Here is a 27,918-nt window from a genome sequence, read left to right on the forward strand (position 1 = left end):
ATGAAAGTATAGAATACCATATCAAGGAAGGAAAAATAAGTAGACATTACTCAGTTCAAAAGTAGAAAAGTAAAAATTTTTAATAGAACAAGAAAATAGGGGAAAGATAAAAAGGGGGAAAAAAAACTTAGGGCTTGCTGCCCTTGAGTTCATCCACGTCCCTCCTTAGTTGGGCCACTTTCCAGCTCGGCCTTCATGTTCTCCAGGTCCTCCTGCACTGACGTGATGTTCCCTCGTCTGCAGGAGAACCTGGTGGTCCATGGTCCTGGGATCCGGGGGTCAGGGGAGAGAACTCAAGGGCCGGGGAAACTGGGGGGAAACTGGGGGAGGAATCAAGGGGGGGGTGTCCGGGGCCTCGGGGGCCTCTTGTCCTGGGGCCTCTGGGGCCGATGGTCCTGGCACCTCTGGGGCTGGAGGAGGTCAGGCCTCTGGGGCCGATGGTTGGGGGCCGGAGGAGCCAGGTGGGCCACAGGAGCCTGGAGTGCCTGGGGTTGTGCCTGGGGAGGAGGCGCCAGTTCTGTGAGATAGTATTGCAAGATGTTATTTTGTGTAATATATTATACATATATATATATATTCATACACCATCATAAATAACGGGGCCCCTCACAACAAATTTTTTGGGCCCCCCTCCTCCCACGCCCCCAATGGCCCCTGCCCCTGTGAACCCTCACATCAATACAAAGGACACACAGACATTATTAGCCAGGGCCCCCTAAAACATTCGTGGCCCTTCCCCAAATGACTCACACTATGGGCCGCTCCCTGCTGCTTCCCCCCTGCTTTAAACTTATTTATGCATATGTATTTGAAAATAGATGTGTATATATATATATATGTATATATACAATACGAAGTGCTGGGAAGCTGCACACCATAAGGAATAATAATACCTGGGTGCCTGTGGCAAAACAAAATCTAGACAGGCATGGGGTGACGGCACACACAGGATTTTCACAAGGAGTCACAAAGATGTGAAATAATATTCAGAGGTTTATTGTGAGCAACGTTTCAGTTCCTCACTGGCATTATGGTTGAACGTGATGGACGTATGTCTTTTTTCAACCCAACTTACTATGTTACTATGTTACTTTTGTCATCCCTGACATTTCTTACATTTGTACCTTTAGTTCAAATTACTTGCTAAATCTTTTACTGAACGTATTCTGTAAAAGCATAATAAAGTACAATAATTACCTTCCGCAATTTTAGCCACCAGGTTTTCAGGTCAGACCACAGCCGCTGGAGCTGGCGGAGGTCCACATCAAGGGCAAACCCGGCGAGCAAACCCTCTCTTAGCTCACGCAGGATTGCCCTCTTTCTCTCGTGGACCCCTAAGTCCCCTAGCGGCGAGTCGTCATATCCTGAGCGCAGGAGCATGCTGATAATATAGCGCCTCTCCCCTGGTAGCAGATAAGAAACCCCAGGCATGATCCTCTCTGTAGTGTGGCTGCAGGCTCAATGACACAAAATGGCCCCAAGTCGCACATGTCACGAGATTACAAAATCGCTACAAAATGTCCGCCAGTCACGAGATAACAAAGTCGCGACAAAAAAAAAATTGCCAAAATATACATAGTAATGTATTTTGTGCGACAAAATATTTACCGCTATAGTACTGTATAATATCGCGACTAAAGATTTACCGCTATTGTACTGTATATTTTGGCAACTAAATTTTTACCGCTATAGTACTGTATATTAGTAGCGAAATTCCATACATGCCAAGACTTTAGTAAAATTGAGTAAAAAGACACAGACTTGAATAAATAACACTGTAAGTCCATATTTTATTGCCAAAAACTCATTTACTGTACTTTTCTATAATTTTTCACCTGCCTGAAGTAGGAGTTAATTTTCGCATAGCCTAATGCGATATTTAGCGCGCCTAAGTGTTTGTGAATCATGCGATCGTATTCTTTTCAGCGGGGAAACTAGCGCATGTGGTCGCGCGAAAAATAACGCATGTGATATGGCGACTTAACGCACGCGATAATACTATGGTGAATCGCGTGCTAATTATCGTGACTAATTTAACGCAAAAAAGCGTGCAATAAACTTTATCGCACTTTAGTGAATCAGGCCCATAGTGTTTAGAAGCTTATAAGAGCTTTCAGGGCATAGCACTTATACAAAAGTTCAAACAAAAACTGGCGGTTCAGAAACACCTCATGGGACAACAAGGATGTTAACCTGTGGGATGCTTGCCACAGGACAGCGGCAGATTAGGTATGCCAATTATTCCTAAAAACTCCTAATAGACCCCATCTGTAATATCAGTGATGCTGGACAGTAATGCAGGCAGGTTGTTAACAGTTCACCATCTTTATTTCTTACACACAGAGACTAGCTTCCTAGTCTCCTCCCACTATTTCCCAAGGCTGCACCTCCATTCTGACCTCCTTCAAAACATATAACTTTATAAAACTTAACCCTTTCCCTGCCAGCCGTTTTGGACAAAGCGGAACTTCTACTGCCAGACAGTTTTTGAACATTTTGCACTGTTTCACTTTAGGGGCCTTTCCTTGGGGGGGACTTTTAGTTTACCCAGGAAAACTATATATTGTTTTTTTCAGGACAACCTAAGCTTTTAAAATATGGTAGAATTTTTGTGTAATTCCAATTCTGTAACAAGATATAGGCTTCTAAATGTCTAAAAAATGAAAAAAAATCATATTTTCCATAATATAAACACATGCACCAGAAACAAAAATTAGTTTATGCATGAAATTACAACTGATTTGGAAAGTCCCATGTCTCCTGAACGTGCCAATACCAAATATATATAGTTTTATGGAGATTTCTCACTTGTATAGGTCAAAAACTCCCAGCAGTACACTACCAAATTTCCAAAGCACTGCTCCAGAAAGCTGCATACTTTAGATTTCAAGGCCAAAAATTCCACTAACAGAGAGTTTATCCCAGAAAATTTTACATTTTTAGAAAGAAGAGATTCTGGGGAATCCAGAATAGGCACAACTGTTTGTCTACTCCAAACTATCAAGTCGCAATGCTTTCCTAAAGTTATTGATTTTTATCAAAATTTGTGAAATTTTTTTAAAATCGCTTCAAAGCTTCCAGTCTATAGTATCTTAACTCCTAAAGGTCATAAAGTAACCAAATAAAACACCCTAAATATGAACACCAGGGGTCCACTGAACAGTTTGATGCCCAATATGTATAGGTTTAGCTAAGTATGTGGCATGTAGGGGCCTCAATGTGAACATACCCCCATATGTACTGTCATTTCTGTCATTTCAGCTTCTGCAAAATCAACATTTACATCATTAGATGTGGGATAAAACTAGTAAAAAGTACATTCACCCCAGAAAGCCATATATTTTTGGAAAGTACACATTCCCCCAAATCTAAAATGGGTACCCATGTCTTTCTACTCCACAGTACCAAGCCGCAAAGCTTTCCTAAAGTTGGCAATTTTGATAACATTTCCAAAAATCCACTCAAAGCTTCCAGTTTCCAGCATCTTATCTCCCACATAGCATTAGGTACCAAGATAAAACACCCTAAATATGAACGCCAGGGGCCCACTGAACAGTTTGATGCCCAATATGTATAGGTTTACCTAAGTATGTGGCATGTAGGGGACCCAATGAGAACATACCCCCATATGATCTATCATTTCTGTCATTTCAGCTTCTGCAAAATCAACACATTTACATCATTATATGTGGGATAAAGCTAGTAAAAAGTACATTCACCCCAGAAAGTCATATATTTTTGGAAAGTACACATTCCCCCGAATCTAAAATGGGTACCCATGTCTTTCTACTCCACAGTACCAAGCCATAAAGCTTTCCTAAGTTTGACGATTTTTATGGCATTTCCAAAAATCACCTAAAAACTTCCACTATACAGCATCTTATTTTCTACAGGTCATTAGATACCAAGATAAAACACCCTAAATATGAACCCCAGAGGTCTACTGAACAGTTTGATGCCCAATATGTATAGGTTTACCTAAGTATGTGGCATATAGGGGCCACAATGTGAACATATACCCATATGTACTGTCATTTCTGTCATTTCAGCTTCTGCAAAATCAACATTTACATCATTACATGTGGGATAAAACTAGTAAAAATTACATTCACCCCAGAAAGTCATATATTTTTGGAAAGTACACATTCCCCCGAATCTAAAATGGGTACCCATGTCTTTCTACACCAAAGTACCAAGCCATAAAGCTTTCCTAAGTTTGACGATTTTTATGGCATTTCCAAAAATCACCTCAAAACTTCCACTATACAGCATCTTATTTTCTACAGGTCATTAGATACCAATAAAAACACCCTAAATATGAACCCCAGAGGTCTACTGAACAGTTTGATGCCCAATATGTATAGGTTTACCTAAGAATGTGGCATGTAGGGGCCCCAATGTGAACATATACCCATATGTACTGTCATTTCTGTCATTTCAGCTTCTGCAAAATCAACATTTACATCATTACATGCGGGTTAAAGCTAGTAAAAAGTACATTCACCCCAGAAAGTCATATATTTTTGGAAAGTACACATTCCCCCGAATCTAAAATGGGTACCCATGTCTTTCTACTCCACAGTACCAAGCCATAAAGCTTTCCTAAGTTTGACAATTTTTATGGCATTTCCAAAAATCACCTCAAAACTTCCACTATGCAGCATCTTATTTTCCACAGGTTATTAGGTACCAAGACAAAACATCCTAAATATGAACCCCAGAGGTCTACTGAACAGTTTGATGCCCAATATGTATAGGTTTACCTAAGTATGTGGCATGTAGGGGCCCCAATGTGAACATATACCCATATGTACTGTCATTTCTGTCATTTCAGCTTCTGCAAAATCAACATTTACATCATTACATGTGGGATAAAACTAGTAAAACTTACATTCACCCCAGAAAGTCATATATTTTTGGAAAGTACACATTCCCCCGAATCTAAAATGGGTACCCATGTCTTTCTACACCAAAGTACCAAGCCATAAAGCTTTCCTAAGTTTGACGATTTTTATGGCATTTCCAAAAATCACCTCAAAACTTCCACTATACAGCATCTTATTTTCTACAGGTCATTAGATACCAATATAAAACACCCTAAATATGAACCCCAGAGGTCTACTGAACAGTTTGATGCCCAATATGTATAGGTTTACCTAAGAATGTGGCATGTAGGGGCCCCAATGTGAACATATACCCATATGTACTGTCATTTCTGTCATTTCAGCTTCTGCAAAATCAACATTTACATCATTACATGTGGGATATAGCTAGTAAAAATTACATTCACCCCAGAAAGTCATATATTTTTGGAAAGTACACATTCCCCCGAATCTAAAATGGGTACCCATGTCTTTCTATTCCACAGTACTAAGCCATAAAGCTTTCCTAAGTTTGACGATTTTTATGGCATTTCAAAAAATCACCTCAAAACTTCAACTATGCAGCATCTTATTTTCTACAGGTCATTAGGTACCAAGACAAAACACCCTAAATATGAACCCCAGAGGTCTACTGAACAGTTTGATGCCCAATATGTATAAGTTTACCTAAGTATGTGGCATGTAGGGGCCCCAATGTGAACATATACCCATATGTACTGTCATTTCTGTCATTTCAGCTTCTGCAAAATCAACATTTACATCATTATATGTGGGATAAAGCTAGTAAAAAGTACATTCACCCCAGAAAGCCATATATTTTTGGAAAGTACACATTCCCCCGAATCTAAAATGGGTACCCATGTCTTTCTACTCCACAGTTCCAAGCCGCAAAGCTTTCCTAAAGTTGGCAATTTTGATAACATTTCTAAAAATCCACTCAAAGCTTCCAGTTTCCAGCATCTTATCTCCCACATAGAATTAGGTACCAAGATAAAACACCCTAAATATGAATGCCAGGGGCCCACTGAAGAGTTTAAGGCCCAATATGTATAGGTTTACCTAAGTATGTGGCATGTAGGGGCCCCAATGAGAACATACCTCCATATGATCTATCATTTCTGTCATTTCAGCTTCTGCAAAATCAATACATTTACATAATTATATGTGGGATAATGCTAGTAAAAAGTACATTCACCCCAGAAAGTCATATATTTTTGGAAAGTACACATCCCCCCGAATCTAAAATGGGTACCCATGTCTTTCTACTCCAAAGTACCAAGCCATAAAGCTTTCCTAAGTTTGATGATTTTTATGGCATTTCCAAAAATCACCTCAAAACTTCCACTATACAGCATCTTATTTTCTACAGGTCATTAGGTACCAAGATAAAACACCCTAAATATGAACCCCAGAGGTCTACTGAACAGTTTGATGCCCAATATGTATAGGTTTACCTAAGTATGTGGCATATAGGGGCCACAATGTGAACATATACCCATATGTACTGTCATTTCTGTCATTTCAGCTTCTGCAAAATCAACATTTACATCATTACATGTGGGATAAAACTAGTAAAAATTACATTCACCCCAGAAAGTCATATATTTTTGGAAAGTACACATTCCCCCGAATACCCATGTCTTTCTACACCAAAGTACCAAGCCATAAAGCTTTCCTAAGTTTGACGATTTTTATGGCATTTCCAAAAATCACCTCAAAACTTCCACTATACAGCATCTTATTTTCTACAGGTCATTAGATACCAATAAAAACACCCTAAATATGAACCCCAGAGATCTACTGAACAGTTTGATGCCCACTGTACATAGGTTTATCAAAGCACATGGCACTTAGAGACCCCCAAATATACCTTGTGCACACTAATTTCATGGCTAATCTTTACCTAATTCATAAACACATGGCAGTTTTATGAGGGGTGGAAGCTGCAGAAATGTAGGGTGACCCCTAAAAACCCTATATTTTTGGAAAGTACACATTCTGACAAATCCAACAAGGAAAAAGAGTCCTTTCTACACCAAAGTACCAATCTGCAAAGCTTTCCTAAAGTTAGTGGTTTTTATGACATTTGAGAAAATCGCATAAAAATGTTGCAGTTTGCCGCATTTATCTCACACGATTTCTTGCGTACAAAGGCAACACACCCCAAATAGGAACACCAGAGGCCTACTGAACAGTTTGATGCCCAATATGCATAGATATACCAAAGTCTGCGGTATGTACTGACCCCAAAATGAAAATAGCGCATAAGGATTTCTCGCCTACCAGCTCAGTTTTTGCACACAGAGCCCCCTGACAGCCTATTATATGCAGTAAGACCCCCAAACTACACAGGGACCCCCAGAAAACCATATATTTTTGGAAAGTACACATTCTGACAAATCCAACAAGGGTAAAGAGTCCTTTCTACACCAAAGTACCCATCTGCAAAACTTTCCTAAAGTTAGTGGTTTTTATGACATTTGAGAAAATCGCATAAAAATGTTGCAGTTTGCCGCATTTATCTCACACAATTTCTTGCGTACAAAGGCAACACACCCCAAATAGGAACACCAGAGGCCTACTGAACAGTTTGATGCCCAATATGCATAGATATACCAAAGTCTGCGGTATGTACTGACCCCAAAATGAAAATAGCGCATAAGGATTTCTCGCCTGCCAGCTCAGTTTTTGCACACAGAGCCCCCTGACAGCCTATTATATGCAGTAAGACCCCCAAACTACACAGGGACCCCCAGAAAACCATATATTTTTGGAAAGTACACATTCTGACAAATCCAACAAGGGTAAAGAGTCCTTTCTACACCAAAGTACCAATCTGCAAAGCTTTCCTAAAGTTAGTGGTTTTTATGACATTTGAGAAAATCGCATAAAAATGTTGCAGTTTGCCGCATTTATCTCACACAATTTCTTGTGTACAAAGGCAACACACCCCAAATAGGAACACCAGAGGCCTACTGAACAGTTTGATGCCCAATATGCATAGATATACCAAAGTCTGCGGTATGTACTGACCCCAAAATGAAAATAGCTCATAAGGATTTCTCGCCTGCCAGCTCAGTTTTTGCACACAGAGCCCCCTGACAGCCTATTATATGAAGTAAGACCCCCAAACTACACAGGGACCCCCAGAAAACCATATATTTTTGGAAAGTACACATTCTGACAAATCCAACAAGGGTAAAGAGTCCTTTCTACACCAAAGTACCAATCTGCAAAGCTTTCCTAAAGTTAGTGGTTTTTATGACTTTTGAGAAAATCGCATAAAAATGTTGCAGTTTGCCGCATTTATCTCACACAATTTCTTGCGCACAAAGGCAAGTTACCCCAAATAGGAACACCAGAGGCCTACTGAACAGTTTGATGCCCAATATGCATAGATATACCAAAGTCTGCGGTATGTACTGACCCAAAAATGAAAATAGCGCATAAGGATTTCTCGCCTGCCAGCTCAGCTTTTGCACACAGAGCCCCCTGACAGCCTATTATATGCAGTAAGACCCCCAAACTACACAGGGACCCCCAGAAAACCATATATTTTTGGAAAGTACACATTCTGACAAATCCAACAATGGTAAAGAGTCCTTTCTACACCAAAGTACCCATCTGCAAAGCTTTCCTAAAGTTAGTGGTTTTTATGACTTTTTTGAGAAAATCGCATAAAAATGTTGCAGTTTGCCGCATTTATCTCACACGATTTCTTGCGTACAAAGGCAAGTTACCCCAAATAGGAACACCAGAGGCCTACTGAACAGTTTGATGCCCAATATGCATAGATATACCAAAGTCTGCGGTATGTACTGACCCAAAAATGAAAATAGCGCGTAAGGTTTTCTCGCCTGCCAGCTCAGCTTTTGCACACAGAGCCCCCTGACAGCGTATTATATGCAGTAAGACCCCCAAACTACACAGGGACCCCCAGAAAACCATATATTTTTGGAAAGTACACATTCTGACAAATCCAACAAGGGTAAAGAGTCCTTTCTACACCAAAGTACCAATCTGCAAAGCTTTCCTAAAGTTATTGGTTTTTATGACTTTTGAGAAAATCGCATAAAAATGTTGCAGTTTGCCGAATTTCTCTCACACAATTTCTTGCGTACAAAGGCAAGTTACACCAAATAGGAACACCAGAGGCCTACTGAACAGTTTGATGCCCAATATGCATAGATATACCAAAGTCTGCGGCATGTACTGACCCAAAAATGAAAATAGCACGTAAGGATTTCTCGCTTGCCAGCTCAGCTTTTGCACACTGAGCCCCCTGACAGCGTATTATATGCAGTAAGACCCCCAAACTACACAGGGACCCCCAGAAAACCATATATTTTTGGAAAGTACACATTCTGACAAATCCAACAAGGGTAAAGAGTCCTTTCTACACCAAAGTACCAATCTGCAAAGCTTTCCTAAAGTTAGTGGTTTTTATGACTTTTGAGAAAATCGCATAAAAATGTTGCAGTTTGCCGCATTTATCTCACACAATTTCTTGCGTACAAAGGCAACACACCCCAAATAGGAACACCAGAGGCCTACTGAACAGTTTGATGCTCAATATGCATAGATATACCAAAGTCTGCGGTATGTACTGACCCAAAAATGAAAATAGCCCATAAGGATTTCTCGCCTGCCAGCTCAGCTTTTGCACACAGAGCCCCCTGACAGCGTATTATATGCAGTAAGACCCCCAAACTACACAGGGACCCCCAGAAAACCATATATTTTTGGAAAGTACACATTCTGACAAATCCAACAAGGGTAAAGAGTCCTTTCTACACCAAAGTACCAATCTGCAGAGTGTTCCTAAAGTTATTGGTTTTTATGACATTTGAGAAAATCGCATAAAAATGTTGCAGTTTGCCGCATTTATCTCACACTATTTCTTGCGTACAAAGGCAAATCACCCCAAATAGGAACACCAGAGGCCTACTGAACAGTTTGATGCCCAATATGCATAGATATACCAAAGTCTGCGGTATGTACTGACCCCAAAAAGAAAATAGCGCATAAGGATTTCTCGCCTGCCAGCTCAGCTTTTGCACACAGAGACCCCTGACAGCGTATTATGAGTAACACCCCCAAACTACACAGGGACCCCCAGAAAACCATATATTTTTGGAAAGTACACATTCTGAGGAATTCAAAATAGGTAAAGTTATTTTTCTACACCAAAGTACCGCATGGCAAAGCTATGCTAAAAACAGATTAGGAACAGTTATACAGGGATAAAAATGCAATGAAACCACAAAAATTGTGTAAATCGATGACACAACAAAATAAGTCACATGACAGTGTAATTAGTGGTCAGAATAATAGATCCAATAGTCATGGTGTCAAAATAAAATTTTTAGGGAAAAAAACTAAAGACAAAGGGGTAAAAAAAAAAGTAAAAAAAAAAATTTGTATACATAAAAAATTGTGTATACATGTGTGCAGACATCTAAAATGTGTGTGATAGTGTGTAAGTGTGTATATAAGTGTGCTAAAGTGTGCTAGAGTGTGCAAAATCGGACAAAAAAAAAAAGTATGCTAAATTGTGTGTAGATGTGTGTGTAAATGTGTGTAAATGCCTGTAAATGTGTGTAAGTGTGTGTATTAGGCAAATAAAGAGCACTTACCAGCAGGGATCGCAGGCAGGCAGTCCTCTCTGCAGTCCTCGCAGCACAGGAAGTGAGTGGGCGGAGCTAGGAGGAACAAGAAGCTGGGGAACAGACGTGACAAGCAGAAGACGCTGCGATCGGTCTGCTGCTGGGTAAGTAGGTCGTGCGATGCGATCGCATCGCTGGACCAACTTGCCAGCCCCCTTGGCTCCTTGCCGAGGGGGTTGGGGGCATAGATGACTCTCTGCACCGGCGGCTTTTGCCGCCGGTGCAGAGAGAATTACACTAGTACCAAAAACGTAGGTACTACGTCGGTGGCATACAACTGCTTTTTTTAAACCGACGTAGTACCTACGTCTTTGGCAGGGAAAGGGTTAACACAGCTTATGCACATACATAACATTTCTCCCCCCTTCTATTACATTTCAAAATCTGGAAACATTATAAAGCACATAAGGGCTGATTCACTAAAGTGCGTTAAAACGTGCGCTATTTATAGCGTGCGTTAAAAATTTTATCGCGTCTAAATTTTCGCGACTTAACGCACGATTCACTATAAGCATTCTTGCGCTAATTTACGTGCGATATTGCATGCATTATTTAACTCGCAAAGACTATTTTCGTTTCGGTATTTGACGGTACATGCGCTAATCAATGCCCGCGTATAGTCACCGCAAATAGATAGTCGCCGCATATGAATTGTCGCCACATATAAATGGTAGCATATAATTAGTAGCTGCTTATAAATAGTAGCCGCTAGTGATGAGCGAATCTGTTCCGTTTATCTTTAGCGAAAAATTCGCAAAACGGCAAAAATGTGGTGCGGGCAAAAAAATTGTTGCCCGCGACTATTGTTTTTTGACACCTGCGACAATTTTTGGATGTGCGGCGAATTTTTCCGCTGCAAATTTTTTCATGTGTTTTGCCATTGGCTGATTGTTTTGCGAAACACATGAAAAAATTTGGCGTAGAAAAATTCACCGCACGTCCAAAAGTTTGCCGCGAATCCATGCCTGGTGAAACATTTCATCAATTGTAGCCGCATATAAATAGTCGTGCGAATAAACGCACGCCATGTTAGCCATACATGCCAATACTTTCGTATAATTACTGTATTAAAAATGCCCATTTCCCTGCAAACTGGAGGCTGCGTCACTCTGGGGCCAACACAGACTTGAATAAATCCCACTGCAAAGTCCATATTGTGTTGCCAAAAGCTCATGAACTGTACTTTTCTATAATTACCGCCTGCCCCAAGTAGGTGTTAATTTTCGCATAGACTAATGTGATATTTAATGCATCTAAGTGTTAATGAATCATGCGTTAGTATTCTTTTCAGCGTGCTAATTAACGCATGCGGTAATACTGTAGTGAATTGCGCGCTAATTTTCGTGTCTATTTTAACGCAAACAACCGTGCGATAAAACTTATCGCACTTTAGTGAATCAACCCTATAGTCAGCCAGATGTTTAGGCAAATTATTTGTGCAAGTTGAACTTCAGCGGATTTCACTGGCCAGTTCATGACTGGCTGAAGGGTTGTCTGGTGTTTGTGGCTGTGCAACCAGATTGGGTGGATCCTCCAAGAGATGCCAGTTAGAGGTAGTGTCCCACACCTGTGAGGGCTCAGCAATGGGAACTGCTCACATGCCAAGTAGATCCATCCTGCTGTCTGTAGGTTACTGGTCCCAACTGACTGTGAATCTGAATGGGATCAGATAAAACAGAATCAAATTTTGATCTAATAATAATAGGGCAGGGCTCTCTTCACCTCTTGTATCGGTTATTGATTGCTTTATATGTTACTCTGTATGTCCATGTATGAAACCCACTTATTGTACAGTGCTGCGGAATATGTTGGCGCTTTATAAATGTTAATAATAATCTGATCGAGGACTTTCGTATTGGTACCCATTGCCCAGCATTAAGGGTAATTGTCTTTGCTTTTTGTTTTGAATCAGTTTAAGCTTTTGTTTTGTCCTGATAATTTTTAATCCTTACTCACAACTCTTGGGGTTCAGTGACTTCCATCTGTGGCCATAAACATGTCATTCGTAGATTGCGGCATATCATCAGTTTTGCTGGTGTTTTCTCAGTTGCACTATGGGGTGCAGACATGTAGTGCTGTAGGACTGTAGTTAAAGCATCTGCTCCCAGAGTTGTGAAGATGCAATATGCTTCTGAGCCCAGGGAGTTAATTAACAGGGCCATTTTCCTCTCAGGAGAGGTCCCATCCAGGCCAGATGCCAGTAAGTAGATAGAAAACTGTTCATACCAGAGATCCCAGGGCACTGCAGGCTCCCCAGGGTGCTGCAGAAATTTTTCAGGGGGTTGTACAGAGGGTTCAGATGTCCTTGTCGCCATTGTTGTATCAGTGATGCAGGACAGTAATGCAGGCAGGTTGGTAACAGTTCACCATCTTTATTTCTTACACACAGAGACTAGCTTCCTAGTCTCCTCCCACTATTTCTGCAACATTGTGACCTCCTTCAAAACATATAACTTAATAAAACATAACACAGTTATGCGCTTTTCATGAGTTGTCCTGCGAATGGCAGGGAAATTGCAGAATTCAAGCAAAGCTGTCACTGCCTCATAAGTGCCTGTATGAAGTCAGATATAATGTTAAGTATGAGGTAAGAGGTAGTCTTTGAGTTTATTTTTAAAAAGATTGAGGGATTCTCCAGAGGAATTCTGGGATGGCATCCAAAATGTACAAAGCAGAGAAAAATGTTGAAGGTGAGAAATAACAATAGAAGTGGGTGGTGTGACCAGGTGTTAGCTGAGCCTCATTCTCCTTACTTATCCTGGGAGGTATGTAGCATACTTACCTCAGTCCAGCTGAAATCTCTAGACAATGAACCTACACGCAGTCCCCAGTGTACAGCAAACTGGTTATAGCAATTAAGACAACAGATTACTCTATCTGCATTCCTAATAATTGAGTTCACCATAAACACAATCTGCCTAGGCCTGGTCTCCTCCCCAACATTGCTGAAGGGACTCCAAACTTCCTTCCACAATTTAGCAATGTGGAATCTATTGCGGCATGTGAATATTACACTTTGGGATGAATAATAATCTTAACCTAGGTAGGACAAATAGGAGTATCCTTAAAGTTTATCAAACTCATATTTGATTCATAGGAAGATTAACATCCACAGGGGGAAAAATAAATTGCTTTCTGGCCTAAAAATTATAATGGAAAAGTCAGTTATTACTGATTTTGTTTTATAAGCATAACCTGTAATGAGTGCTCCTGATAATTCATGTAACTGAGAAGTCATGGAACTATAATAATGGTGACCTGGGATAGTTACTTGGAGCTAGTCACTGGAAGTGACTCCAGGTCCTCTGCTTGGAGCAAAAACATGCTAATATAGAAATATATTTGGGAGTTGATTATAGGCACCCTCTTGCTGGTGTTCTGGATCAGATCTGCTTTCTTGCCCTGTCTCTGCCCTTGTGGTGCTTTTTCCAGTACTGACTTTGACCTGTCTGACAAAAATTATGTTCTTAAAATAATATTCTTGTTTTAGACTCTTCAAGCCTGATGGGTGAAACAAATAAAAAAATAAGAAAGAGAGCTCAGGAATGCTTGAAAGCTAGGTTTGAAATTTTAACCGATTATGGTAGTTTCACTAATTCACAGGTAAGAATTTTGTATTAAATGAATTGCTATTGTAAACATATTAGAGGTTGCAGTATGTTGTAAATGACCTTTAATAAACTTTGTAGGAAATGAAAGACAAATTTCAGTCTCCCAAAGATATTGTCCTTTCTAAAGAAGTTCAGAAGCTTGCTGGGAAAACAGAATTATATATTGGAAATGGAAAAGAGGCCCATTATGACCGACTTGCTATGCGGGTAATATCTTTTGTCTCTTATATTTATATTTAACTGGTAATTAGTCCTATACTATGGGGCAGATATGTCAAAAATTGTGGAGGAAATCCTTTCTTTTTACATTTTATTACAAAACATATTTCCTAGCTTTTCTCTACTCTCTATTATTTCCAGATTTACAAACATGTAACAAACTTTTCAAAAGTTGCAGGATTTACCCATAAACTTGCCCTATAATAAATGTTCTCCAGTGTGAATATTTTTAAAAGCGTATTTATCAAACTCTTACTTTCACTGATAAATAGACTTCTAAAAATCTCATAGTAATGAATAGGACATGGGTGAGTTTTTATGTATTAAGCGCTAAGGGGCACATTTACTAAAACTAAGATTTCCAAAGGTGGATTTCAGTAAGGCTAAGGGAGACTAAGCCTTCCCAAACCTGCTTGGCACCTTAAAATAAAAAAAAACTAATTTTCTGCACTGCTCTGGAACTTTTAACATTGGGGAAATTTTGCATTCCTCTTTCCTGCAAGCTCTGGTCCTGTTGTACTTATCTGTGCTCTGATTGGCTCTTTTTTCTTGTGGATTCTCCAATTAGAGCACAGCTCTCTTGACAGACAGTAAAATTGACCAATCAAGGCACAGATGTATGCAGGGCTGAGGAAATATTACTAAAGGCATTGCAGAAATGAAGACTGATAAGAAGGATCTGCAGGCTGTAACCTTACCTAAGAACCTCACCAACTCTTTTGCTGCAGATTTCATCTCACGGGTGCTATACTGTATATGTTCTAAATGCTGGATCACTAGCTGAAATTAAATAGTGTTTTGTCACCTGGCATCTACAATATCCCTATCACCCTTGCTCCAGCCCTAAATTAACTCTTTCCCCCTGACTAAAGCTAGTTGTGCATTTATATATTTGTTGTTGTTTTTCCCACTTACTTTTCTCTTAATTTTGTCAGTGTTTTATTCATTTCTAGTTAGTTACAGTGGAGCCCTCAGGCAATTGCATAGCTGGGAAACAAACCACTTTTACATCCTAAGCATTTTAGGGTAAAAAAAGCACTCCCACCCTGGAAGTTGGTGGGAACCGCAAAAGATAATTGAGGGGTTCATTTTTTACACCAGCAGTTTCACATTAGCTTTAAGTCAGTCTATGTATGACCCATCTTTAGCCTCCAAACAATATAGTCTCTGTCTATAAAGATTGCTCATATTTTTAAAAATTCTATTAAACTCACTTCCATGAATTTTGACTTTTTCAAATTGCCGCCCAGAAACGCACAGAAACCAGCATCAAAAATCTGAAACCTCTAAAGTTTTGTGGTAAAAGAAGGTCTTTCAGGAAAGGGCAGGGACATCTGCCATTGACTTCTACAAAATCTCAGCAAGTTTTAGCTGGCAAATTATCGAATTTGGATTTTAAGCCTTTTGAAGCATAGTCAATCTCGGGTCTCTATAAAAATATATGACATAAAACAGCCCATATTGTAAGTACTTTGGGTTGTGCCCTGATTTGCGCAATTCACTGTGCTCACACACAAAGGCACACATACATGCTAGTTTAAACCATCCAATGAATGGACAGATTTCTGTTTTTTACTCTTCTTCCTGTCCAATTAAGGTTGCAATATTTCCTGCCAGGTGATCTCTGAGGGAGCGTACAGATCTTTACAAAATGGTGGCTCAAGCGAAAAGATGTAAAAGGGCAATATTTACTGTTTATACTTGTATGTATGTATACATAATTTTATTTCTAAAGTGTTGTACAGCAGAACAATAATTATTTAACAAACATAGGGTCACTACGACAATATATAAATACAAAGTACAATAATGAATACAAATAAATAAAAAGTACAGTTGAATTAAAGATTATACAGAGCTACGAGACAAAGAGACAAGTGGATGGAGGTCCCTGCCCTGCAGAGCTTACAATCTAACTTACAGACACAAATAGGGGGATATTAAGTTCTGCAGGTTACAGTGGGTGACACTACAATATAAGTGCCAGTTCCCAGTTCAGGAACTATGCGAGTGCTACAAAAGGTAGTTTTTGAGTTTAGTTTTAAAAAGACTGAGGGAGGAGCTGGTTTGTGCTAGTAGAGGTGTGAATCTGATTGCAGATAGACTCTACTTTGGTCTTGAAAGCTGCAAAGTCCTAAGGAGAATGCATGAGAATAAGTGATTCTGTTGATGAGGAATTCAGAAGGGCATTGAATATAGAAAACAGATTTTTAGTTAAGACTAGATCCAGAAATTGTCTATGCTTGAATTGGGATGTTTGTCCACTGCTGCAGTTAGGTGGAGAAAATAAGAGGGCTGAGGTAGTGAGGCATCATTGATATAAGAGTTGAAATCCACAAGGATGTTTTCAGGGCTGTCGGTTCAGAAGAAAAAAGAGCCAGGTTCCAAAGTAAGAAAGGAACATAGAAGAGGGGGAGGCAGAAGGAGGTCTGTGAATGACACCCATACAGAGAAAGGATGGAAGATTTAAAGTGCATGCACCTCAAAGAAGTTGAATGAAAACTAGAGGAATAGGCATGAACTGACAGAGAGAGGAGAGAAGAATTCCAACTCCCCCACTGCTTCCAATGGTCCATGGGGTGTAAGAGAAGGAGCGACCACTTTGAGAAAGTGCAGCCTTAATGGTGGTCATCATTCTGTGAAAGCCAGATTTCTGTTAGTTCAAGGAGATTAAATGATTTTGAGCAAAACAGATCATAGATGAATGTTTATTTGTTAGCTAAAGAGCAAACATTGATAAGGGCACAAGGAAACAGAAGGCAGGAAGAAGGATAAGGTGGAATCTGAAAAAGGTTAGAAACAGCAGAAGATCAAAAGGCTTTGGGCAACCGGGCAGAGGAACGAGAATGAATATAAGTTCTCATGGAGCAGGGTCAGGGTTTGAAGAGACACCTCCTGCAGTCTCCTCCAGTAAAAGTAGCAAAAAGAGTGAGATGTGGGAAGAGGAATTGAAATGACTTCAGTAACTGGAGGACAAAGGTGTTGCGAAATGGCGAAATGTTTTGCCAGGCATGGATTCGCAGCAAATTTCCACGTTCCGGCATTGGCGGATTCTTTCACGAAATGGATGAAAAAATTTGCAGCAGAAAAATTCGCCGCACGTCCAAAAATTAACAATATAACAGCCGCGGGACGAAAGAATAGCCGCGGGCGACAATTTTTTTTTGACGTGGGACATTTTCGCCGCTTCGCGAATTTTCCACCTTTTCGTGAATCTTTTGAAAGATTTGCAAATTTTCCAGCGAAGCGAAATGGGACAGATTCGCTCATCACTAGTTGCAAATAGTTATAAATTGTACAAGAGCTGGAGTATGTAGATGAGAGAAGGAAGGAAGATACAGGTATGTGAATAAAATAGTGACAGACAACAGGAGGGTTTAACAGAAGAGACAACCTTGGGGAGCACTGTGCATATAAGCACAGTTAGTATGTATACTTAGGGGCCCATTTACTTACTCACAAACCGTCCGAATGCGTCCGATTGCGTTTTTTTCGTAATGATCGGTATTTGGCGATTTTTTCGGAAGATTATCGCGACTTTTTCGTTGCCATTCCGAATGTTGCGCAAAATCTGGCGATTTTTTCGTAGCGTTATGTAGCACGGTGGATTTTATTTTGATTTTATAATGATTTACAATATACATCTGCTTTGACATATGAATCAAATCTTAGGTTTGAGTCAAGTAAAAGCAGCAGATTTTGGGACAGCGATTGTCCAGTGTTCAAGGTACAATGTCTTTGTTCTATGTATATTGCTGGGTAAACAGTAAACACAGGTATTGTTACCCAGCAAATATCCTTGGAATAAACAAACAGACAGCATATAGACAATACACTTTATGTACAACTTATTTGAGCAACAAATAAGGCCTTCTAAGTCTAGTTAATAGGTTTTGTTCATGACAAAAGTTTGTACACAAGTCAGCACTTGGTGTTGGGGGTTTGCTAAGAACTCTACTATAAAAATGAGCCTCCACCATGTGTCGGGAGCTTCGCCTAGGACTCCTGAATGAGTGCCGGGACATTTGGATCATCGCTTGGTTATCGGGAACCTGAAGGTCTTGCGCCAAAGGTTGTGGGGCTCCCCGATTGTGCTGAATTGTGCAGAACTGGCTATACTTGTAACTAATCATACTAAGATAAGTAAATCTATTTAATTCTATTATTACTTGTGTGTGTTAAGTTATTGCTCACTAACAGTCTATCAGAAGGTTTAATCATTGATCCTGCATATTTATTAATATTTGTCATTAATGTCAATTAATACAAATTATTAATATTAATAAAGGTTCACCCCCTTTATTACACGTTAAAACTTGCGCAAAAAGTCGCGCCTTTTTCGTAGCCATTCCGAAAGTTGCGCAAAATGTTGCGATTTTTTCGTAGCGGTCGGATTCATTCAAGCTTCAGTATGGTGACTTTTCTTGGGCCAGGTTGGAGCTGCAGGGTGCCATTGAGTCCTATGGGAGGCTTTCCTTGGGCCGGGTTGGAGCTGCAGAATGCCATTGAGCCCTATGGGAGAGTCTCCTTGGGCCGGGTTGGAGTTGCAGAGTGCCATTGAGGCCTATGGGAGACTTTCCTTGGGCCGGGTTGGAGCTGCAGTGTGCCATTGAGCCCTATGGGAGACTTTCCTTGGGCCAGGTTGGAGCTGCAGAGTGCCATTGAGCCCTATGGGAGACTTTCCTTGGGCCGGGTTGGAGCTGCAGAGTGCCATTGAGCCCTATGGGAGACTTTCCTTGGGCCGGGTTGGAGCTGCAGAGTGCCATTGAGCCCTATGGGAGACTTTCCTTGGGCCAGGTTGGAGCTGCAGGGTGCCATTGAGTCCTATGGGAGTCTGAAAGTTTCGCCCGCCGCTTACGAACGCTCAATACGAAAAAGTCGCAACAAGATACGAGCGAATCGTAATGGCTACGAAAAATCGCGAAAATCGTATTGGTAACGAAAAAGTCGCGACAATTTCCGAAAAGTCGTAAAGGCGCCGAAAAAAATCGCAAAAAATATGAAAAAGTCGCAAAATGTTTGTTTTCCAATCTGAATTTTTCCAATTCGGATTCGAATTTGTGTCTTAGTAAATCAGCCCCTTAGTATGTAAATTGTAGTGCTATATCTTCAGAGTAAAACATCAGAAGGGGTAGGTTCCTCAAAACCACATCAGTAAAACTTATAACATTTTAGGCAGTCCATTAGTTTCAGTAGGAGATCGGTAACTAAGCTGCATGAATCCATATTGGTGGCAAAACAATACCTATATTTAATGTTTGGATCTTAAACAGATTGGATCTTAAACAAAAGGTTATGTAATTAGTCCCACTAACTATAATTATGGAGCTTTTTTCTGGGTATGATTAAAGGTAAACAAAACACCTGCAAACTGTCTCAGAATATTATTGGGCACAGCACACTGGAAGATCATTCTAACCTCAAATTTCCCTTTTCAATAAACATTTGCAAAATTGTACTGTATGTATGTATACATTACATTGGTTACTGAAATTGAAATGTGCTTTTATTGACAGCGTATTCTAAGGAAATTAACAACTTACGACAGCAATGATGAATATTCCAAAAAGAAAATTGCTGCTGTCAAACAAATTATGATTTACTTACCCAGCAAAATATTGTATGGTGGCAAAGAAATTCTGGAAATGCCAGGAACAGATGATTCAGACCCAATGGCAATGTATTTTATACAAACTGCTTTGAATGAGGTAGGTTAAAATGCAGAATGTTCTATATATGGTTTTTCATTTAAAGGGACAGTATACACCTGTTATTCCTTAACCCTTTAACTGCCAACGACGTACGGCGTACGTCGTGGCAGTAAAAGGCTATATCTGCCAACTACGTGCGCCGTACATCGTTTGGCAGATAAACATACTCTCTGCAGAAGCGGCATGTGTCGCTTCCGCAGAGAGCTTTTAAGCATGACAGCATCGCATCGCGTCTGCTGCTTACTGCCGGCTTCCTGCTTCCTCCCCAGCACCGCCCACGTGAGTTCACGCGAGATGGAGGGCAGGACTGCAGCACCAGGACCAGGCAACCTTGAAGACAGGTAAGGGTGATTTTTTTTTGCATTTATACACACTTACACACACTTACATACACTTACATACATGTACACACACATACAGCACACAATTTTACAGGTTTTTTTTGTTTTGTTTTTGTTTTTTGCACACTTATATACACCTATATACACTTATATACTCTCATACACACTTACACACTGTCACACAACTTTTACACATGCACACACATGTATACACAAACACTTTTTTTAAAAAAAATTTTATTTTTTTTACCACTTTGTTTTTAGTTTCTTTTTGTAAGAGGTATAAGATGATTATGCACCCCCCTAATAAAAATTTGTGCTTTTTAACAAGTTCAGCACTAAATTACATCTTGTTTCCCATAAGACTATATTTCCCAGGGACACCTGCTCTGCTACTGCAGGGGGAACCAAAGTGCACAGCTAAGGTAGGAACTTTTACCTGATGCACCAGTTTCCATGTGCAGGACTAAGAGACTGTTCCTGTTGTCTTACAGGTAGTAATCCTCATTCTAAAGTTTTACAAAGTTATCTAATATAGTTTATATGACACTGCAAACCAATTTTACACTGTCTCCAGCACAGACAGCCTGCAGTGAGATACAGCACCCAGACAGTTATACCTGCTGAATCAGTGCACATGTTGCACAGTAGTTAATGCTGGTTATAGATTCTTTATGCAGCAAGATATGTTAGATTTCCAGCATAGTAATATGTTCTGTTACTTGTATACTGAAGTATTTGTATAAAAGTGTATGTTTAGATGTTTAGGAACTTTTACCTGATGCACCAGTTTCCATGTGCAGGACTAAGAGACTGTTCCTGTTGTCTTACAGCTCCCTGCAATAAAAGGAATTACTTCTCTTACCCTACCCTCGCACTCTGAATTCATTTTCATATGTGCAACATTTTCCTTAAAAATTGTTTATTATGACAGCGTGACTATTGGATAAGATATTCTGACCACTAATTACGCTGTTGTGTGACTTATTTTGTTGTTTCACTAATTTGCACAATTTTTGTGGTTTTATTGCATTTTTATCCCTGTATTAGTATTCCTGATCTGTTTTTAGCATAGCTTTGCCATGTGTAACTTTGGTGTAGAAAAATAACTTTATCTATTTTGAATTCCTCAGAATGTGTACGTTCTAAAAATATATGGCTTTCTGGGGGTCTCTGTATAGTTTGGGGGTGTTACAGCACATAATACGCTGTCAGGGGGCTCTGTATGCAAAAGCTGAGTTGGCAGGCGAGAAATCCATATGCGCTATTTTCATTTTGGGGTCAATACACACAACAGACTTTGGTATATCTATGCATATTGGGCATCAAACTGTTCAGTAGACCTCTGGTGTTTCTATTTGGGGTGATTTGCCTTTGTACGCAAGAAATTGTGTGAGATAAATGCAGCAAATTGCAAAATTTTTAGGCGATTTTCTGAAATGTCATAAAAACCACTAAATTTAGGAAAGCTTTGCGGCTTGGTACTTTGGTGTAGAAAGGACTCTTTACCCATGTTGGATTTGTCAGAATGTGTACTTTCCAAAAATATATGGTTTTCTGGGTTTTTCTGTATAGTTTGGGGGTGTTACAGCACATAATACGCTGACAGGGGGCTCTGTATGCAAAAGCTGAGTTGGCAGGCCAGAAATCCATATGCGCTATTTTCATTTTGGGGTCAGTACACACCACAGACTTTGGTATAGCTATGCATATTGGGCATCAAACTGTTCAGTAGACCTCTGGTGTTTCTATTTGGGGTGATTTGCCTTTGTATGCAAGAAATTGTGTGAGATAAATGCAGAAAATTGCAACATTTTTAGGCGATTTTCTGAAATGTCATAAAAACCACTAAATTTAGGAAAGCTTTGCGGCTTGGTACTTGGTGTAGAAAGGACTCATGTTGGATTTGTCAGAATGTGTACTTTCCAAAAATATATGGCTTTCTGGGTTTTTCTGTATAGTTTGGGGGTGTTACAGCACATAATACGCTGACAGGGGGCTCTGTATGCAAAAGCTGAGTTGGCAGGCCAGAAATCCATATGCGCTATTTTCATTTTGGGGTCAGTACACACCACAGACTTTGGTAAATCTATGCATATTGGGCATTAAACTGTTCAGTAGACCTCTGGTGCTCCTATTGGGGGTGATTTGCCATTGTACGCAAGATATTGTGTGAGATAAATGCAGCAAACTGCAACATTTTTAGGCGATTTTCTGAAATATCATAAAAATCTGCAAACTTAGGAAAGCTTTGCGGCTTGGTACTTTGGAGTAAAAGGAAATGTGTACCCATTATAGATTCAAGGAAATGTGTACTTTCCAAAAATATATGGCTTTCTGGGGTGAGTGTACTTTTTTGTAGCATTATCCCACATAAAGGATGTAAATGTGTTGATTTTCTGAAATGACGCATCATATGGGGGTATGTTCACATTGGGGCCCCTACATGCCACATACTTAGGTAAACCTATACATATTGGGCATCAAACTGTTCAGTGGACCCCTGGCGTTCAGATTTAGTGTGTTTTATCTTGGTACCTAATGCTATGTGGGAGATAAGGTCCTGGAAACTGGAAGCTTTGAAGGGATTTTTGGAAATTTCATCAAAATTGCTAACTTTTTAAATGCTTTGTGGCTTGGTACTTTGGAGTAGAAAGACACGGGTACCCATTTTAGATTTGGGGGAATGTGTAATTTCCAAAAATATATGACTTTCTGGGGTGAGCATACTTTTTACTAGCTTTATCCCACATATAATGATGTAAATGTGTTGATTTTGCAGGAGCTGAAATGACTGAAATGTTAGATCATATGGGGGTATGTTCCCATTGGGGCCCCTACATGCCACATACTTAGGTAAACCTATACATATTGGGCATCAAACTGTTCAGTGGACCCCTGGAGTTCAAATTTAGGGTGTTTTATCTTGGTACCTAATGCTATGTGGGAGATAAGTTGCTGGAAACTGGAAGCTATGAAGGGGTTTTTGGAAATTTCATCAAAATTGCTAACTTTCTAAATGCTTTGCGGCTTGGTACTTTGGAGTAGAAAGACACGGGTACCCATTTTAGATTCGGGGGAATGTGTACTTTCCAAAAATATATGACTTTCTGGGGTGAGCGTACTTTTTACTAGCTTTATTCCACATATAATAATGTAAATGTGTTGATTTTGCAGGAGCTTAAGTGACAGAAATGATAGATCACATGGGGGAATGTTCACATTGGGGCCCCTACATGCCACATACTTAGGTAAACCTATACATATTGGGCATCAAACTGTTCAGTGGACCCCTGGCGTTCATATTTAGGGTGTTTTATTTGGTTACTTTATGACCTGTAGGAGATAAGATACTATAGACTCGAAGCTTTGAAGCAATTTTTTAAAAACAAATTTTGATAAAAACCTATAACTTTAGGAAAGCATTGTGACTTGGTAGTTTGGAGTAGACAGACAATTGTGACTACTCTAGATTCCCCAGAATCTGTTCTTTCCATAAATGTGTAATTTTCTGGTATAAACCTTCTGTTAGTGGAAGTTTTGGCCTTAAAATCTAAAGTGTGCAGCTTTGTGAAGCAATGATAAGACAAAACAGAGGCGCCTCACAGAGGCTCCTGGTGTGTTTATACAAAGACACTGTTTTTTTTTTGCTCCTATTCTACATTGCCTGATGAAGCAGGAAAAGCCTGCGAAATGCGTTGCAATATTGTTGTGAATAAATTATTATTGAAAATTACCACTTTTGTTGGTATCTGCCTGGAGGAGGTAAGTTCACTACTACCTCCTCTGAATTACCCATTGGGTTTTTAAGTGTTTTTAGCTAATTTTATCCTGTTGGCACCTCTGTTTTGTCTTATCATTATATCGAGTCCACCCCGAGTGGAGGGGTGTCATCCCCATTTTTCTTCCTTCTACAGAGAGCAACTTCTTATTCCTGAGTAGGGTCAGGATAATCTCCCCACCTGCCTATACAGTGGTTGCCTAATGGTAACCCTGGCTTGTGAGTATTAATTTGTTTACTCTACCATTACTCCTTGTAAAAACATATTACACTATTGGGGCTCTTGGTGTTCCTTTTTGTCTTTATTTTTTACAAGTTCAGCTTTGTGAAGCAGTGCTTTGGAAATTTGGTAGTGTACTGCTGGGAGGTTTTGACCTATACAAGTGAGAATTCTCCATAAAACTATATATATTTGGTATTGGCACATTCAGGAGACACGGGACTTTCCAAATCAGTTGTATTTTTGTTTCTGGTATGTGTGTTTATATTATGAAAAATATGATTTTTTTAAAATTTTTAGACATTTAGAAGCCTATATCTTGTTACAGAATTGGAATTACACCAAAATTCTACCATATTTTGAAAGCTTAGTTTGTCCTGAAAAAAACAATATATTGTTTTCCTGGGTAAACTAAAAGTCCCCCCGAGGAAAGGCCCCTAAAGTGAAACAGTGCAAAATGTTCAAATACTGTCTGGCAATACAAGTTCCGCTTTAACCAAAACGGCTGGCAGTGAAAGGGTTAAACCTAACAGACCAGGGGGGACTGCAAAAGCTGAAAAATACTTGTGCTCAGAGCAGAAGAAGGGCTTACACTAGTGATCCACAACCAGTGACTCTGGAGCAACATGTTACTCCCCAACCCCTTGGATATTACTCACAGTGGCCTCAAAGCCAGTTCTTATTTTTGAATTCTTGGCTTGGAGGCAAGTTTTAGTTGCATGAAAACCCAGTGTCATGCCAAACTGAACCTTGCAGGCTGCCAGTCCACATAGGGGCTACCAAATAGCCATTTACAGCCCATATTTGGCACCCTCAGAAACTTTATGCTTGTGTTGCTCCCCAACTCTTTTTACATTGAATATAGAGACAGCACTGAAAATAGCACAGAGACTATATTAATCTCTGTACTAACGCAAGTCTGTATTACAGACTGGTGTTGAAATTACTGTACATTCTTCCTGCTATAATTGAAAAAAACAACACATTGTTCCTATATTTTGTCATTATAAAGCCCACATTTGAAAGTTATTTGAATGTATTTTTACTGACCTTACTAAGCCATAGATATTTCTTAATTAAAACAATAGGCAAAAAGTGTGTTTGGCACAAGCCCTATTCATTGAGCTCATGCTTTTAAAAAGGGTGTATACTGTCTCTTTAATGCTAATTGAAACAATGTTCTAATCAGAAGAAATTATTTTTCTAAGTATCTTTTTCCATATAGCAATTTACACAATCATTTTCTCTATTTTCATTTTTTTTTTTTTATAAAAATTCATATTATCTGGATCCCATAAGGTAAACAACTTCTGCACATAAATGTTGACAAAATAAAAAGCAACTTTTTTTTAACCCAAACCACATAATTTACCCAATGTTATACTTAAAAATATTTTAACTTTTTAAATTTTATTTATTTTTAAAAAAGGGGCTTTAAACATAAAAAATTTGCTTACCCTAGCCATATCAGTGCCATAAACTTTACCATCAAAAATGTGAAGGCCCACTCTCAAACATTTTAACTAATTCAAAAATACTCCATGTTTTATGTGTGGTAAAATCTACTAAGCCACTCTAGGCCTTTCTTGGTGCACTCTTGTAGAAGTGGATTACACTTAATCTTTTCTGGGCTGTTACCTGTAAATCTGGAATCCAGTAGACTGGTCCCCCTTACATGAAGGGTACTGGGAACTGGAATTTACAGCGAAGTGCCTCCACCGATGTGAAAAAACAGTACTGGGAGAATGAGTGGCAGCAACATTGAACGTATGACACAGTGCACAGCCTGCCATATGTATGCAGTTGTGGAACAACAGTTCCTAAGTGCATACCTCTGTTGTGGATGTGAGCGAGTTGCCACTTTAGAGGCTCGCGTTAGAGCTCTAGAGGAACAAGTTGCAACACTGCGTTCTATTGACAATCTTGAAAGAAGTCTCTTGCTAACTGAACAAGAACTAGCGGGGTCAGATAGTATGGGGGGAGGGGAGCAAGGAAAGGATGATAGGGCAGTAAGCTGGGTGACAGTTAGAAAATCTAGTGTGGGGAAAAGAAAAAGGGAGGCTGCTCCAGGGTTTGCGCATACCAACAGATTTGCCAGATTGTGTGAAGAAGATGGGAGTGTGAACTCTGGACTGGCGGTTCTAGATGAGGCTGATCTCTCTAACAGCCGGGAGACCAGTTTCTCTAGTAGTGGTGGGGAGGAGAGCAGAGCTAGGCCTAAACAGATGGTGGTTATAGGGGATTCGATCATTAGGAAAGTGGACAGGGTAATCTGTCGAGCGGATCGCTTCAACCGGACAGTTTGCTGTCTTCCTGGTGCCAGGGTTCGGCATGTGGTTGATCGGGTCGACACATTATTGGGAGGGGCTGGGCAAGACCCGGCTGTCTTGGTACATATCGGTACTAACGACAAAATGAACGGTAGGTGGGGGACCTTAAAGAGTGAGTTCAGGGATCTAGGCTCTAAAATTAAGCAAAGGTCCTCCAATGTAATTTTTTCGGAAATATTGCCGGTGCCGCGTGCTAGTTTAGGGAGACAGCGGGAGCTTAGGGAGCTAAATGCGTGGCTAAAGTCTTGGTGTAGGAAGGAAGGGTTTGGGTTCCTAGAGCACTGGGCTGACTTTTCTTTGGGGTACAATCTATACAGCCCTGACGGATTGCACCTTAATGGAAGGGGGTCTACTGTGCTAGGGGAGAGAATGGTTAAGAGGCTGGAGGAGTGTTTAAACTAGACAAGGGGGGGGTTGGTAAGCTGGATTCTTATGGGAGAGCTAGTGTAGATGGGGCAGTGGGACCAGTAAAGGGTTGTGGGGGAGGAGTGAGGGGGGCATATAGTTTATCAGATAAGGAGCTTCCATTGTTACAAGGGAAACAGACTAATTTTCACCTTAGCTCTAACTGTCCTTTAGCTAATGTAAGCATCAGAGGAAGAAGTAGTAATCTCCGCTGCATGCTGGCTAATGCGCGTAGCTTGTCGGGTAAATTAGGGGAGCTGCAGGCTATTGCATGTATTGAAAATTATGATTTAATTGGTATCACTGAGACCTGGTGGGATGAAAAATGCGACTGGGCTGTGAATTTAAATGGGTATACGCTTTTTAGGAGGGACAGAGGGATTAAAAAGGGTGGAGGGGTTTGTCTTTATGTAAAGTCAGATTTAAAGCCATGTAATAAAGACATTACCAATGAAAACGTTGAATCTCTTTGGGTAGAAATTTCAGTAGGGCTGAAGGTCACAAAGAAAATGATCATTGGTGTATGCTATAAACCACCCCGTATAGATGAGGGGGATGAGGCCCAGCTACTTTTGCAAATGGAGGAGGCTTCAAAATTGGGTCAAGTTGTTATTATGGGGGACTTTAATTATCCGGACATTGACTGGAGTAATGGGGTGGCTAAGTCAGAAAAAGCTAGTAGGTTTGTAAATATGCTAAATGACAACTTTTTATTTCAGGTGGTTCAAGAACCTACTCGGAATGATTCTAT

At 40.0% G+C, this 27,918-nt stretch overlaps 1 protein-coding gene across 2 annotated transcripts in view; it reads left to right on the forward strand.

The window, feature by feature from the left end:
• Positions 1–27,918, forward strand: part of LOC100488482 — a 127,034-nt gene that overhangs the window by 42,345 nt on the left and 56,771 nt on the right. For both annotated transcript variants that reach the window (XM_031895348.1, XM_031895347.1), the window contains exons 8-10: positions 14,040–14,152; positions 14,239–14,367; positions 19,896–20,087. In XM_031895348.1, the coding sequence (XP_031751208.1) occupies positions 14,040–14,152; positions 14,239–14,367; positions 19,896–20,087 (434 nt within the window). The remainder of the gene's footprint in view (positions 1–14,039; positions 14,153–14,238; positions 14,368–19,895; positions 20,088–27,918) is intronic.

Source organism: Xenopus tropicalis, chromosome 1 (assembly GCF_000004195.4).
Source record: "Xenopus tropicalis strain Nigerian chromosome 1, UCB_Xtro_10.0, whole genome shotgun sequence".
NCBI lineage: Eukaryota > Metazoa > Chordata > Amphibia > Anura > Pipidae > Xenopus > Xenopus tropicalis.